General features: G+C 36.9%; 1 protein-coding gene across 4 annotated transcripts in view; it reads right to left on the bottom strand.

Annotated features, from left to right (window-relative positions):
* Positions 1–217: 217 nt before the first annotated feature.
* Positions 218–14,860, bottom strand: part of LOC120318085 (protein phosphatase 1 regulatory subunit 3A-like) — a 59,427-nt gene continuing 44,784 nt past the window's right edge. Inside the window, exons 2-5 of one of the 4 annotated variants that reach the window (XM_039365339.1) lie at positions 8,355–8,413; positions 8,130–8,260; positions 4,058–4,514; positions 218–2,557 (exon numbers count right to left, since the gene is read on the bottom strand). In XM_039365339.1, the coding sequence (XP_039221273.1) occupies positions 1,764–2,557; positions 4,058–4,514; positions 8,130–8,260; positions 8,355–8,413 (1,441 nt within the window). In that variant the 3' untranslated portion in view covers positions 218–1,763. Of the gene's footprint in view, positions 4,515–8,129; positions 8,261–8,354; positions 8,414–14,860 lie in introns of all 4 variants that reach the window. The other 3 variants (XM_039365341.1, XM_039365338.1, XM_039365342.1) reach the window with 3 other exon arrangements.

The raw sequence follows: 14,860 nt of genomic DNA, 5'->3' as shown, positions 1-14,860 counted from the left end.
TATAGATTGTAGAGAGGAAAGGTCACAAAATTATTTTCCTTACATTTCCATTACTTTATGTCTTCAAAGAATCAAGATAACTAGATAATTAAAAATTAATTTTAAAAAAGTGAATGAGTGCTATGAAAATTCTTCATTAGTTAGCAGCTGGGAGGTCCAAACTGTCAGTATTGATCAAAATTAATCTTTCATAGCTATATAGGATATAGCACAATTGTTATATTTCATTATTTTTATTTGGGAATTTGAAATATTCACATACAACCAAAACATTCAAACTTTATTGGTATTATTAAATTTCATTGGGTTTGCTTTTTCTATGTAACATAATCTAAATAATATGATTCAAAACAACTAACTGGAATAATGCGGGGGGGGGGGAGAGAAAATCACACAGTCTTCATTTACAAAAATACAAACAAATGAAAAAGCAAGGCTCCAGTTTGTGTCCTTTAGTGTGTATCAGTCTCTATTAATTCTGTGATAAGAATGGGAGCCTGGTTTTCTTGCTTAATTTTATATTTTTTACACATACATTACAATTACTTTGCATTCTACAGCTGACAGAGTGCTGATATTAATGTTATTCATTATATAGCTCATTACCTTGAAAAAAAAAGCAGATCGTGAAATCTGTATCAGAGTTCTTTCACTCATCCACAAATTAGAGGAGTAAATCAGCATTTCCCAACTTGGTGCTTTGTAGAATTTCTAGCCAGCCTTTGGTCATATTAGCTAAGAATTTGTAAATCCAGTGTATCTGGAAGGAGCCAGTTTGCGGAAGATGGACAATAAGATTTAATAAATTTAGCAAGTGAAGTACATTCCTTATGATTTATAGTTCTCACTGATTGTACTGATTCATGCATAAATCAAAATTTCAGTATATTGTGCCCATGATTAATATTAATATATTAAGAATATGGTCAAATAACAGAGTTTAAATAGGAAGGAGAGCTTAGATTTAGGTCGCTAAATCTTAAAAATTGAATATCTTCAAATGGCAGAATAGAAAAAAAATGGGAGGCACACAAGTGCATAGTTCATATAAAGAAATATGAACATTCTTAGGCCACTTATGCTGAAGAATAAGGAGAGTGCTTCTTCTCATCCTTCCATTGTGATGTTAATTGCCAACTGTTTAGCAAAGGAAACTCTTATATTAACAGGCCCAGTTGCCATGTTCCTTCTTCTTTAAAAAATAAAGTGTTTAATTTATATTATTAAATATATTTATATTTTTTAAAATTCACAGAAAATGAGACTATACTACAAAATAAATAAATATGATCAAATCCAAAGAGACTGGAGCTTCACACCTTCATAATGGGTTAAGAAAGAGCAGCTAGATTTAATATAAGTTGATATGCTGCAGAACTCTTGATTCGTATAGATACTTAATGTTCCAAACAGAATGGTCCTGTATAGAATGCATATGCATTACATATGCATTCCATGTGCATTCTTTTTAAGCAATATGTGAAAAGAGGAAAGGAGTTTAATTCTGGTTTTAAGAATAGACATTGTTACTCTTTGGGACATGCAGATAATAAATTGTCCCAAAGATGCTTTTTTCACAAGGCAACTGGACTTTCTTGTTTTTCTTTGAGGATGTTCCGCTTCTCACGATGAAGAAGAAGAAAAACAAGAAAGTCCAGTTGCCTCGTGAAAAAAGCACCTTTGAGACAACCATGACCTGGATTACTGAGAATCTCCATAGACATTCAGATAATAAATTCTAAATACAATGTGGAATATTCATACTACTCCTTTTTGATGGAGTTTTTGTTTCTCCTACCATCACAATATAGCCAGTACAATGAAAATAAGTAGAGTGCAAAGCAGACAATTAAATCATAATGATACAATGTTACACAAAATACAATGAACAAAAGGAAATAAAGTATCTTGTAAGCAATATGCTTTAACACAAGATACTCAGCAGGTGAATTATAAGCTTCATTTTGCTGGCCAGAAATTCCTGTATGATCAAAAAAAGCCTGCTTATCATGTCTGACAATATTCATTTTCTTTTCAGTTATTAAACCTTTCGAATCTAAGCTTGTTTCTTTTCTTTCTTCAATCGGTTCCCTTATTAAAATAGTGGGCCTTATTTGTTTTTCTGGACTGAACTCTGTTTGATGGGAAAAGTGACCTATGTTTCCTTCTCTATTCTCACTAGGAGGAAATTCTTGGGGTTTAGTGATATTTAGAATAACATGAGTTATTTCACCTTTTGGATTGAAGTTATATCCAGAATGAGCTGCAATTTCAGTTGAAGCATCTGTGGGTGGAGGCAACACCTCTTCTACTTTAGTAGTATGAGACCCTACAAATCCTTTGGGACATATCACTGAGGAGTTTTCATAACAGCTTCCCACCAATTTTTTATCCAAACTGCATATTTTTGGTTCAGTTGTGGGACCTATGTAAGAAAATGAACTCCAGGTGTTTCCTTCTTCAGCTTCATTATTGTGTAAGCCTTGCGAAGAATGTTCTGAATGTTTCAGTGGTACTTCACAATGCACACCTTGTTCAGAAACAATTTTTCCTTCTGCTGAAAAAGGACAAAATATTTCAGTGGATGGTAAATTATTTACAGAATTATGTTCTGCTTTGGCAAGCATTTCATTTGTTTCATGTATTGAAATCATTTCCATATGTACTGTTTCATATGTGGGCACATTATTAATACCTGAAGAAGATATTCCAAATTTGGTGTCACATAATACACCCTCTCTATTGCATTGACAAAGAGGATAATATGACCCATCATTTCTTCCTTCATGTATATCAAATACCATTTCCTTTTTCTCTGTGGGCCTGTCACTTAGTACCGTCGCTTGGGGTAGCTTAACAATTACTGCTTTTTCACCAGCAGACATTTTTTCAGGAGTACTTTCTGATGTCATTTTAATTATACAAGCAGCTGTAACTGCTTCTGCTTCTCCTGTACTATCATGCTTAGTGACTGAAGTATCTTCATATCTTAGTGTGCCTTGGCAAGTAAACAGTTCATCTGTGGGACTTACTTTCAAACATCTTGTATTATCATTAATACCCCCCATGGCTTCAACTCCTGTTAGTTCCTTCATCTGCACTCTTTTATTTGTTTCACTTTGCCTTTCTACCAACTGACTTTCTGAACCACTCCACCTTTGAATGATAGATCTGTCCCAGATATTCTGATCTTTAAGAATAACCATGTCAGGTTCACTTTGGCAGCATTCTATCTCAGAAATATTTCTGTTGGCAGGATCATCACTCTGACTGTACTTCCTTTTTTCTAAGTTGTTTCTGCTATCAGACATTTCCTTTATGCTTATTAATATAGATTTCATAAAGATATTTTCATCAGTTGGTGGTACAACATGGGACTGACTTTCCCAAAGTGTATTATGAACTTTCTCAGGGATTTCAATTTCTCCCCTTTTTGAGTCATGATTTGACTCCTCTATAATGCTTTCTGATTTATTTTTATCTGAGTTTCCACTGTCCCTTAGATATGGAAACCCTATTGATTTTGGCATTTGCTCTTCTTTTATTTCATCTGGGACACTGGAAGTCATTATTTCTTCCCTTTGAGGTGACTTAGCTAGACGGTTGATTTCATAATTGTCACACGAGACATGTTTTCTATATTTGTTGATAAGACAGATTTGTTTTTCTGAAGTGTTCTCTAAAATTCTCAGCATGATTTCTTTCTCCTTATCAACATTATACTCAGAGTTATATTTTTCTTCTACAATGTCTTTTGAATGAGACCTTATCAAATAATTTTCTGTGACATCAGCATTAGCTATTACATCACTATTTAAACCTCTGTTTACACATAATTGGTTTTTGCTTTCAATGTTTTCTCTTTGGGGTTCATGTTTGATGAGGTTTTTTGAATTTAACTTGGGAATTTGGAAAGCTATTTCCTGCTTAAGTTGTTTCTGAACTGCCTTGATATTATTATCCTTTCTTTTCAATGCATTTTTTTTTAACTTCCCTGCTTCATCATCTTCTAAGGAACTTGTCTCCCTTGATTTTTTGAGGTTATAATCATCCTCACCTATGAATAATGTCTCTATTGTTTTAATTCCTGGGACATTATTAAATTCATCACTTGGAACATCTGCTTGATGCATTCCACAAGTGCTTGAGACAATGTCTGCAATATAGGCAGTCTGGTTTTTCTTGAATTCAGACCAATATTCTGGTGAGACATAGGTTTCTTTTGGATTCAAACTCTCTAAAGACTCTACAGTTTTGTTTAGTGAGTCCTCACTGCATTTTTCTGGCAATAATAACTGCCTATAATTTCCAGTGGAATATGTTTTATTATTCTGCAGTTCTTTATCTTGTAAAGCATGTTCTGTTGAAGAGCTTTTAGTCAGAGGTTGTCTAATCAAGCCAGACTCTAGTTTGTCCCCCAGTTGTTGTGGTTCATTTGGAAATCTAATTGGCTCAGTTGCATAGGAACTCCTTTCATTCATAGAACTTCTGCTTCTAGTGAAGTGTTGACTTAGCTGAAACAATAGAATAAAAAAAGAGTGAAAATATGTGTGAATGTGTGTGTAAATAAACTATATGCCCACATGCATATATACACACACACACGCATGAAAAGGGGTTCAATTCAAGAAAGATCTTTTTTCCAATAAAACCTAGTTTCAGAAACCAAGCTTCCAAGCTGTTTACAAAATGAATATTGCATTTTAAGCACATGTGATGCACACACAGACCCAAAGGGCAACAAACAAACATAAGAGGCAAAAAATAAAATTCCATTTTTCTTCTTTATATCTCTCCCCACCTTTGCCTGTTTATTCATGAGCTCAGTAAGTTTCAAATGTTTCATAGAAATGAATCCTGAAGAGAAAATTCTGTACAAGGCAAGCTAATTCATTCAGAGAGCACATTCCATTCTAGGCATGATTTATTTTAAAGTGAGTGCAGTGACGCAAAACATCAAAGCTAAGAATGTACAGTATTGTCCAGTAAAATAAAACACATTTGCACACTGACAAATACTATAAGGATTATGTTTGTTTCATTTCTCCCAGGACCTCTCAGACAAGAATGTTTTAGAAACTGCAGAAACTGAAAATTAGAAAAAGCCACAAAGAAGTTTCTTCAGTATTGCCCCAATATTAAATTATATTATTCAACAGCATTTGCTCCTTATGGCATTCTTCTCTTGCTTTCAAATGCATAGATGGATGGTTCTATATCAATCAATTAGAAGGTAGCAACTTGGATACCCCCTTATTACATTTACACTTGCTGCAGATACCCTATTACATTTTCTCTTATTAATATGTTTTGTGCAAAGACTCTGCAAACTATTAATAGTAAAACGTCAGTCAAAGAAAAGTGAAGGAACTAATGTTTCTGCAAATTCTATTTTAATGACCCTCTGCCAACTAGTCCTCAAATGTATCTGAGCTTTTCAGTGATGCCAACTGTCAGGATTTAATAGTGAGATGCCTGTTTCTTCTCACCTCGCTCCACCCCATCTCCCTCCTTATAACTGACATTTGCATGATTTCAATAATTATATGCAAATCTTACAATTTCCCCTTTTCACATAAGGCTGATGTTACTTGTCAACTGCCGAGCTGTCATGTGAGCCATCGCCTATGGGTTTCAAAGATTTGGTCGCATTTCCATTTATTATAGACCTCTATTGTTTAATTCATTATGCAGCACATAAAATGAATGGGTTGAGCTTTGACCAGGTATATAGATTTTTTAAAAAATCTATATACTTAAGTCTTGTATCGGGAATGCTTTTTATAAAAAATAATAATATTTCAGTGCTGATTATTCTGGCAATAAAAGCTCCATTCTGAATGACAACTTTGAACTCTCCTAAAGTTAGAGCTAAGATAGCTTTGAGCTTTTGTCTGAAGAATTGTCTTACTCCCTACCCAAAATGGCTATGTGGCTCTAATGTTTAGGGTGTCCTTTTGTGTATTTCAGATTTTATGTTTTCACTCACAAATAACATTATATTTCCTGCTTATTTAGTTGTGTATGTATAGCTATGCTATTTTTCTTCTCATAAAATGCAGGTTAACCCAATGAATAACATTTGTGCAATATAAGTGGCATTGAGATTAAAAATAATGTTTAATATACATATATTTCTTTATAAAATCAATGTGATTTAGTCAATATTAGGAATATGTGTTTACATCTGGAAGGTGATATCTATGGTCAGGTGCAATTTTTCCCTGCTATTATTCTTTTCAAAATCAATTCTGGACAAGGAGCAATTTTTTAAAATCAATCTATAAATCTGGTGCCACATTAAAATGTATTTTATACAATTATCAAATGCTAAAAAGATTCATTCGCAACATCATTGCTTTTGCTCTTTCATGAGCTTACAAACAATCACTACTGAGTAGCCATTAGTTATATATGCATGGCTCCCTAACTGTAGAACTAGAAAAAAGGGGGAAAAATGCAATAATAGAAATCAGAAGAATAAGAATTGAAGTTATTATTATTCTATTGTTTTCAAATTATTCCTTATATCCTATGATAAAAAGAGAAATAAGTTGTTAAATGAAAGATAACAAAACAAACTGTTTCAAAACATCCTACATCCTTTATTCATACTCTGTTAGTAACATAGCATTGGCAAATTATGTAGTATATGTATCACCACTGTTGAAGTAGAGAAAAGCCTTCCTCTTGTGGAATACTGTATATAATAATATTGTCTAACAGAAGCGAACAAAGTTTTGTTGACCACAGACTGTTGACCACAGACTGTTCTTTTTTGGATGGTTGAGTACCATGTAGACAACACAGTAATCTGTCATCAAAGTAGACAGGGCCATGATTTCTAAGAATGAGGGTTGAATTTGGAGATATGGAGATTAGTGACAGCATTCTTGCTACATTAAATCTGAACAATTTTCAGGGTTTTTTTTGAAGAAAAATGATTGAAAACTTATTAAAAAATCAGTGATATTATTTTTTCCCAAACAAATGTCAAGCCTGTATGTAGTTCATGAGCTACCATTCCTCAACCTTCCTCAGTAAGAAGACTGCAATCCTTTGGTTGCTGAGGAAACATACCAGGGTATATAGTTTGAGATGATAGACATAATAGTCTGTCAGGGATATCCAATATCAAATCCCTGCTGATTTTTTATTGCTGGTTTTTGAATTTTATACTTCTAAAACTCAATAAGAAGTTATGTCCAACTTAAAAATGTCCACAGAAAAATGTCCACAGGTTAGTCAATAAGAGGCCAGAGAGATGGGGCAGAAGGAGAGAGAATAATAATCTGAAGAATTCTTTTTTATTCAATGGAAGAAAATTCCACTAGCTTTCTTGTGTCTCCCCTGGAAAAGTTTTATCAAAGTTTTGGTTGGTCTAAATAAATGTTCCTTGTTTGTAACAGAAAGAAATATTTGTTTATTTTAGAAAATAAAAGAACGGAGAATGTTGTTTGATTCTATATCCAGCATTTTGATATACAGCTGAAAATGTTTTAAAGTACCTTAAAGTCATAGCAGTTTCTTTCTTCAGATTGTTCTGTAAAATAGGGGCTCCCAACCTGTCAGTAGCAGCCAGTGGTGAGATTCAAATCCCTGAACAACTGGTTATCTGCATGGATGCAGGCCTGGGGCTTAGAAAGGACTTCCGGAAGTGGCATCCCCGAACTTCCAGCGGGCCATTCTAGGCCTAGGAGGCCTCCTCCAGGCTTCCAAGGCCTAGAATGTACTTCCGGAAGTGGCATCCCTACACTTCCAGTGGGCCATTCTAGGCCTGGGAGGCATCCATCAGGCCTCCCAGGCCTAGAACAGACTTCTGAAAGCAGTGTGCATTCAGCCGGTTCTCCTAACTCAACAAAATTTAGCTACTAGTTTGGCTGAATCCCATCATTAGTAGCGGCCCACTACCGGGCCATGGCCTATTCGCAACTGGCCACATGAGTGGTGGTCTGCCATGTACATGCCACACACAGCCCCATTCACATGAGCAGTGGGCACTAGCGCTTGTAGCTTCACTTGCATGAGCCTGCCCATCACACAAAACTATCCCTTCCCCCTTCCCCCATTCTGGGCTGCCAACCCAGAAAGGTTGGGGAATGCTGCTGTAAAAGATTCTGAAAGCTTACCAGCAACTCCAATTCTTTCTCATTTTCTTTGTCATCTTCATTACAGTCATCATTTTTTTCTTCTTCATTTTCTTTTCTGTGTTTCTTTTCATTATCCACATGCGAATAAATGATTTGAGGGATGTCTGAAGCTAAAAAAATGAATTATTGAATAAGATTCACCTAGATGCTTTAAAAAATATATTATACAAACTACAGAAGGCTGAATTGATTGAGACTTGCTACCTGAGATTCTGGGATTAATCCAAATGTCTTTATCAGCCGTTGTCAATGTTTCCTCTTTACTATTAAATGAGAAAAAAAACCAAAGTGATAGTTATTAAAATCTTTTTCTGGATTTTTAAGCTAATTAATGTAGTATTTTGCATAAATTTAATTTTAAATAATAGTCTTCTCATCTGGCTTCATGTGTGATAATCTAATGTCACCGTAGGCAAATAATGACTATTCTGACTCAAAAATAAAAGCGCCTTCTTTTAAATCCAGTCAGATAGACAACTCAAAAGAAATGATCTTATAATAAACAAAAATACATTTTAATGAGAAAGATTACTTGCGTTCACGCTGTGGTTGATACTCCTGGAAAATACATCTTTGTTCATCTCTTTAGACCATCCCTTTAGGTAAGAGTATGATGCTCTTCCATACCATCTTTATAACGACTCAGGCTTATTGTGTGGCCCATGCTTCTTACAGACAAAGAGATTCCCATGTGGCTTGTGTCCAGGAAGTCTCTCAATGACCTTTGATACTCCTCCCACTGACCCATCAACATACGTAGCATTTAACCCAATAACTGCCAGACACTCCAACACACTGATACCTGCTCTCTAGTTAGGGTTACATAGAGCTATACGGTCCATGGAGCTATACGTTCCAGAATACTCCCCGCTTGGAAATTTATATTTCCACTACTAAAATAGTAAAAACATAGCATAAAGGCATGCAATACTCACTGTTAACTAACTTGTGACTAAATAGGTAAAAAACTTGGTATTAAACATGCATAACTATTGGTAAATATAAGACATGAACAATAATGCAAAAAAAGGCAAGTGTTACATCAAACAATGCATAAGACAATACATAGTTTGAGGTTTGATCTTCTGGTTCAGTCTTCATCAGCAACGGGAACAAATCGGTGATCAGCCTGGTACAAGTGTCTTTGAGTCACAGCCTGACTCACGTGGCTTCACAATCTGGACCTCAGCTGGGCAAACTAGTTCATCAAGTGGGTGGGCCCGGTGCGCAAGTCCCATGGGCCAATAGTTCTGGCATGCAGTCTTGTCTCCCACTGAGACAAGGTCTTCTTCTTCCTGTGAAGAAAACTGGAACCAAATCTGGAACAGAAAAAACTGGAACCCAAGCTTCTTGGGAATGAGGGGAACTGGATTCACAGGATACTCAGGAACCGAAGAACCTGGAAAGACATAAACAGCTGGATCTGGAAACACAGGAACAGCTGGAGCTGAAGAGTCAGGAACAACAGCTGGAACTGAAGAATCAGGAACAACAGCTGGAACTGAAGAGTCAGGAACAACAGCTGGAACTGAAGAATCAGGAACAACAGCTGGAACTGAAGAATCAGGAACAACAGCTTGAGCAGAAGACTCAGGATACTCAAGAACCGAAGGGTCTGGAACCACCGGTGGAGTATTGAAGAGGGCTGCTACTTTTGTCGTCAGGGTAGTGAGGACTTCATGTGTGGGTGTGGGTGTCTTTAACGACATGGAGTCCATGAAAGTCAGTAAATCCTTGCAGGCTCCTACAAAGCTAATTCTTGGGGTGCTGAGACAAGTGATCAACACAATTAAAAGTATGGCTAATTTCAGGTGTCTCCGCTTAGACAGGGTTTTGAAGCAGATTGGTTGATGTTTACTGGGTGTCTGAGGTTGAAGGTTGGCACTTTGATCTGAAGCTGGAAGTGCATAACGTTTTGGTTTCTGTGGCATCTGTCTATTTGGACAGGCCAAGAACTGAAAACTTTCTAGCCAGATCAATTCTGTTATCTGTGTGGCAAGGTTGGGCCACTTCACTTGGTTAACAAAGTTCTTATTTGTTGGCACATGTTGCCATTGTTCAGGGCTTAAGGATGTTTCAATCCTTTTCTCTCTGTTACTTACATGGACGTAGAAGTGTCTGCTTTGTTTGTAGATGTAGCTTGACATCACCTTGCTGTCTGCGTAGAAGGTGGTGGACTGTAGTTCAAGGCACAACGTCTTCACTGTCAAGTTGGTCAGCTTTACAGCCAAAGTGGTGCCACATAGCTGTAACCTTGGTACGGTGTGGCCTTCTTGTATTGTTAGTCTCGCTTTCCTTAAGAAAACACCAAGACTGCAGCACTCCCCGCTGTAGACTCTGATGCATCTTATGGTTGCAAACAAGGTAACGTAAGTGTGGTTCTCCCCGCTGTAGAGTGAGACGTATCTTAAGGCTGCAGTTGCCTTCGTAGACACATCTAAGGAAGCATATAATTCTTTCTTCTGCACTGGGGCAGGTGAGCTGGAAACATACGTACGTTGCACTTGCATGCTTTGGATACTTCTTGGGAGTATGCTCCGTGACTCCCAGTCTTGGAGATGTTGTTTGTCTTGTTTGTCCTTAATGGACAAAGCTAAATTGTAGTAAGTCTTGCTTGTCTGGAACATGGTTGCTTCCAAAACAGGTTTGGTTGTTACAAGCGCGCGATGCTCTAGGTGCGGTTGGAACACTGTTCCTACCAAAACAGGTTTGGTTGTCACAAGCATGCAGTGTTGTTCTAGGCGCGGTTGGAACACTGTTGCTACCAAAACAGGTTTGGTTGTCACAAGCGTGCAGGGTTGTAGATGTGGTTTTATAGGGTTCAATGGGGCGGCAACGGTAGGGAGATCTTGTGGCCTCGGTATCTCGACATCAACTCTGTGGCTGATTGCCGGATCTGGTCGTTGAGATTCCTCTGGTTGCCTACTCGGTCTTGGGGGGCTTGTTGCTGGCTGTGGCACTCTCACCTGTGCATTCTGGAATGCGCTTTGGTTGTCCATGTAGGCCTGTGCGTGGCTACAACGCTCTTCCTTTCCCAGTTGCTCCCCATTTGGCAAGAAAGTGGTGTGCTGGAGTATTTTCTGAAGGACTTCCGCTCTAGCCATTTTGTCTGCCATATCTCTTTGGCTTTGAACAAGTTCAAGCTCTACTTGGGTGTCTTTTCTTTTGGCCTTCATTTTAGCTGCCATAGCCTTTCATTTGGCTTCCATTTGAGCTGCTTCATTTTCTCGATCGTCCTTCACTTTTGCTGTTTCGGCTTCTAGCTTGGCCTCTATTTCAGCTTCTTCGAGTTCTATGGCCGCCAACTCCTTCTTTTTCTGCCTCTCCTCTTGTGCCACATGAAAGACAGCTTCAGCAGCTTTAGCATCTATGATTATTTGCTCTTCCTGTGAAATTCTGGATGTTCGGCTATGGCGGGAGGATGCCTTCGAAAGGCGGGAGGCGCCTGTGACATGCGATTGTTGGGACACGCTGGAATATGCCCTGGATGTGTGGTGAAAGGATGCGGCCTTTCCAGACACATGGGATGGAGCCGCATGCGACCATTGGTGTGGTGCATGTGAATAGTGGGAAATTTCGGACTCGGCTCTGTTGATCGGTCTGCTTCTCTGGTGAGGCTTGGGCTGTGGGGAACACTCCTTTTGTTCATGGTAGAGTTTGTACAATCTCTCCCAGCCTCTTTCATTGCACCTGTGGATGGTGTCCATCAGATGTGAGTTCATGGCTGCTGTGAGCTTTCTGCGTTGTCTAAGATCGTATTGACCCTGAGACATTTTTGGCTTTGTCGAGGCTTGAGCTTCAGCCTCTTTGTGCAGGTTAAGGTTGGCTGTTGGCAGCCTTTCTCCTTGACTGGCTGGTTGGTTGAATCCCTTCTGCTAGACCAGCAGGACGCTCTGCTATGGCTAGGATAGGTTAAGTGTTCTTCTCAGCTATTTTGAAGAAAATTTGAAGAACTTCTCTCTTTGACCACTAGGGGTCGCTACTTGTATATCAGCTTCTGAGGTGCTGTCTGTGGGTGGAGATGCCACTGGGTGCGTTCTCCTGCAACTCCAACACACTGATACCTGCTCTCTAGTTAGGGTTACATAGAGCTATGCAGTCCATGGGGCTATACGTTCCAGAATAATGACAGTAACCTAATCTTTCCATCTCCTTCCATAAATCTAATCTGGACTGAAAGGATCACAAGAAACTGAGTGCTCACTATTTTGTGTGGCAAATCAGTCTAATTGATAAAACCCAAAATCATGATATCATTTTTTTCACCTCAAGCACAAAGTCCAGAAGAGATTTCCAAGTAGAAACAAGAGTACTTGTGTTTTTTTCTTTAATCAGCACAGTCAATTTGGCCATCTCTTTTGTAACCATTCGTCCATGGGAGGAATTGATGCATCCTTCCACTTTTGTGCACAGAACAGTCTTGCTGCCATCACCATATATAAAATAAAAATTCCAATGTTTTTTTCCAGTTCTCTTTCCATTAGGTCCAGAAGGAAAGTTTCTGGTTTAATCTTCATGTTAACTTTAAGAATTTTTTCCATTAATATATGAATCCTACTCCAATATTTCTTTGCCTTATCACATGTCCACCATAAATGATAAAAAGTCCCTTCTTTACATTTACATTTCCAACATTTATTTGAAATACCTTTATACATTCTAGATAACTTATCTGGTGTTAAATACCAGCAATACATCATTTTATAGAAATTTTCTTTTAGGTTATACCATATTTTCCGGTGTATAAGACGCATTTCTAAACTCTGAAAATCTTCTCAAAAGTCGGGGGGTCGTCTTATACACCGGAATATACGGGTAGCTATTCTCTGAATTTAAAACCAATCTGCCCCCTAGTGTCCAGCCCTATTTTTTTTACAGAAATAAGCACTAACAGGACAAAGTATACATTTTTCTACATCGCCCATCACTTTATTCTTTTTCAGGAAAAGCAATTAAATAGTAGAAAACAGTAAGCTATATAAATTAAGGACATTACATCTACAAAAAAAAGAAACATTTGATTTACTTCTTATGCCTATAGCAGCAGTCATGAATATATGGAAAAACTTTTTGATTCAGCAAATCACATTGATTAAGAAAGATACTGGTCAAAGGAAAAAGATCAAAGTGAAAATTAAGAAAATAGATGATGGGATCTAACAGAGAGAATATTTTAAAAAGAAACATTTGTTTGAATATGGTTAAAGCAACAGAAAAGATTCTGAATACATATGTCATTCTAAGAGAGATGAATTCCTTAAATAATACTATATGCTTTCTCCCCTTTTATTTTATTTCTTGATATAAGTAATATAATACTGCTGAAATGGCCTAGATGAAGGAAATGTTTTAGATAATTAAATGTGTCTGAATTTAGGGAAATTATAATGTATAAAAAAGAAAAAAATGTTTTGAATAAGACCTAAAGGATTAAATGACTAGGCATATTAAATGGAATATTTAAAGATTAAATATATTTTATCAAAATAATAAGAACTATATTATTTCAAGGTTTGCAAAGAAGACATTTTGGGGAAAAGGGGAAATCAACTAAATGTACTATGTGGATTATAGATTATAGAAACCAATTGTTAATGATTTTTCTTTACAAATGTAAACCCAGCAAACACACTGTTTACCAACTATTAAGTGATTTATATTTTAAAAAATCAATAAAATATATGGGGAAAAATACCAGCTAAGTTCAGGAAGCATTAGGGAAGCAGTGGTGGGCAACACTTGCTTTCTAGCAGCAAAGGAAAGAAGCTCCTATTGTGCTCATCTATAAACAGAAATTCAATATTGTACTGTATTTTCTGGCGTATAAGACGAGTTTCTAAACTCTGAAAATCTTCTCAAAAGTTGGGGGTCGTCTTATACGCCCAGTCGCCTTATACGCCGGAATATACGGTAATTCAATGTGAATTTTAAACCTTTTATCCACATATGCTCCCATTGTTCAAACATCACATTATATCCAAAATTCCTTGCCCACTGAATCATACATGTTCATTTTCCAAGTTCAATTTTAATAACATTTTATAGACCTTGGCAATTATATGATCATCATTACCACATAGTAGGAGTTCCAATTCATTTTTAGCGAACTCAAAACCATAGCCTTTTCTGTCTAGTTTAAATCTTTCCTTCATTTGTTGATATGTACTGTAAACCAGTGACAAGCGTAACCTTCTAATTCTAATTCTTCCCTAGACTTAAGGATGGGGTCTCCAGAATTGAAAGATACTATTTTATCATACGTCCACCAGTCCAGTTTCACCATTTCTTTTCTAAAAAAAGCTTCTTGGGGAGGGGAACACCCATAGGGGCAATTTCGTAAAAAAACTTTCTTTTATATTTATTCCAAACTCTTAATATGACATGTCTAATAAAGTGATTATTAAAATCAACATTTATTTTAACTTTATCGTACCATAAATACCCATGCCATCCAAATCGTAAATCATGGCCTTCCAAACTGAGCAGCCTCTTATTCTGAAGGTTCACCTACTCTTTTAACCAAACCAAACAGCATGCATCAAAATACAATTTCAAATCTGGTAAACCCAGACGCCCTCTTTCCTTGGCATCTTGCAAAAATGTATATTTGATTGTTGGTTTCTTTCTTTGACATATGAATTTAGAGATATCCCTCTGCCACTGTTTAAATGGAATGTCCGTTGCAAGTATTGGTATTGTCTGGAACACAA

The sequence above is a fragment of the Crotalus tigris genome, unplaced genomic scaffold (genome assembly GCF_016545835.1).
Source record: "Crotalus tigris isolate CLP2741 ecotype Arizona unplaced genomic scaffold, ASM1654583v1 scf7180000020038.348495, whole genome shotgun sequence".
Taxonomy (NCBI): Eukaryota; Metazoa; Chordata; class Lepidosauria; order Squamata; family Viperidae; genus Crotalus; species Crotalus tigris.
This window is presented reverse-complemented; position numbering and strand designations above follow the sequence as displayed.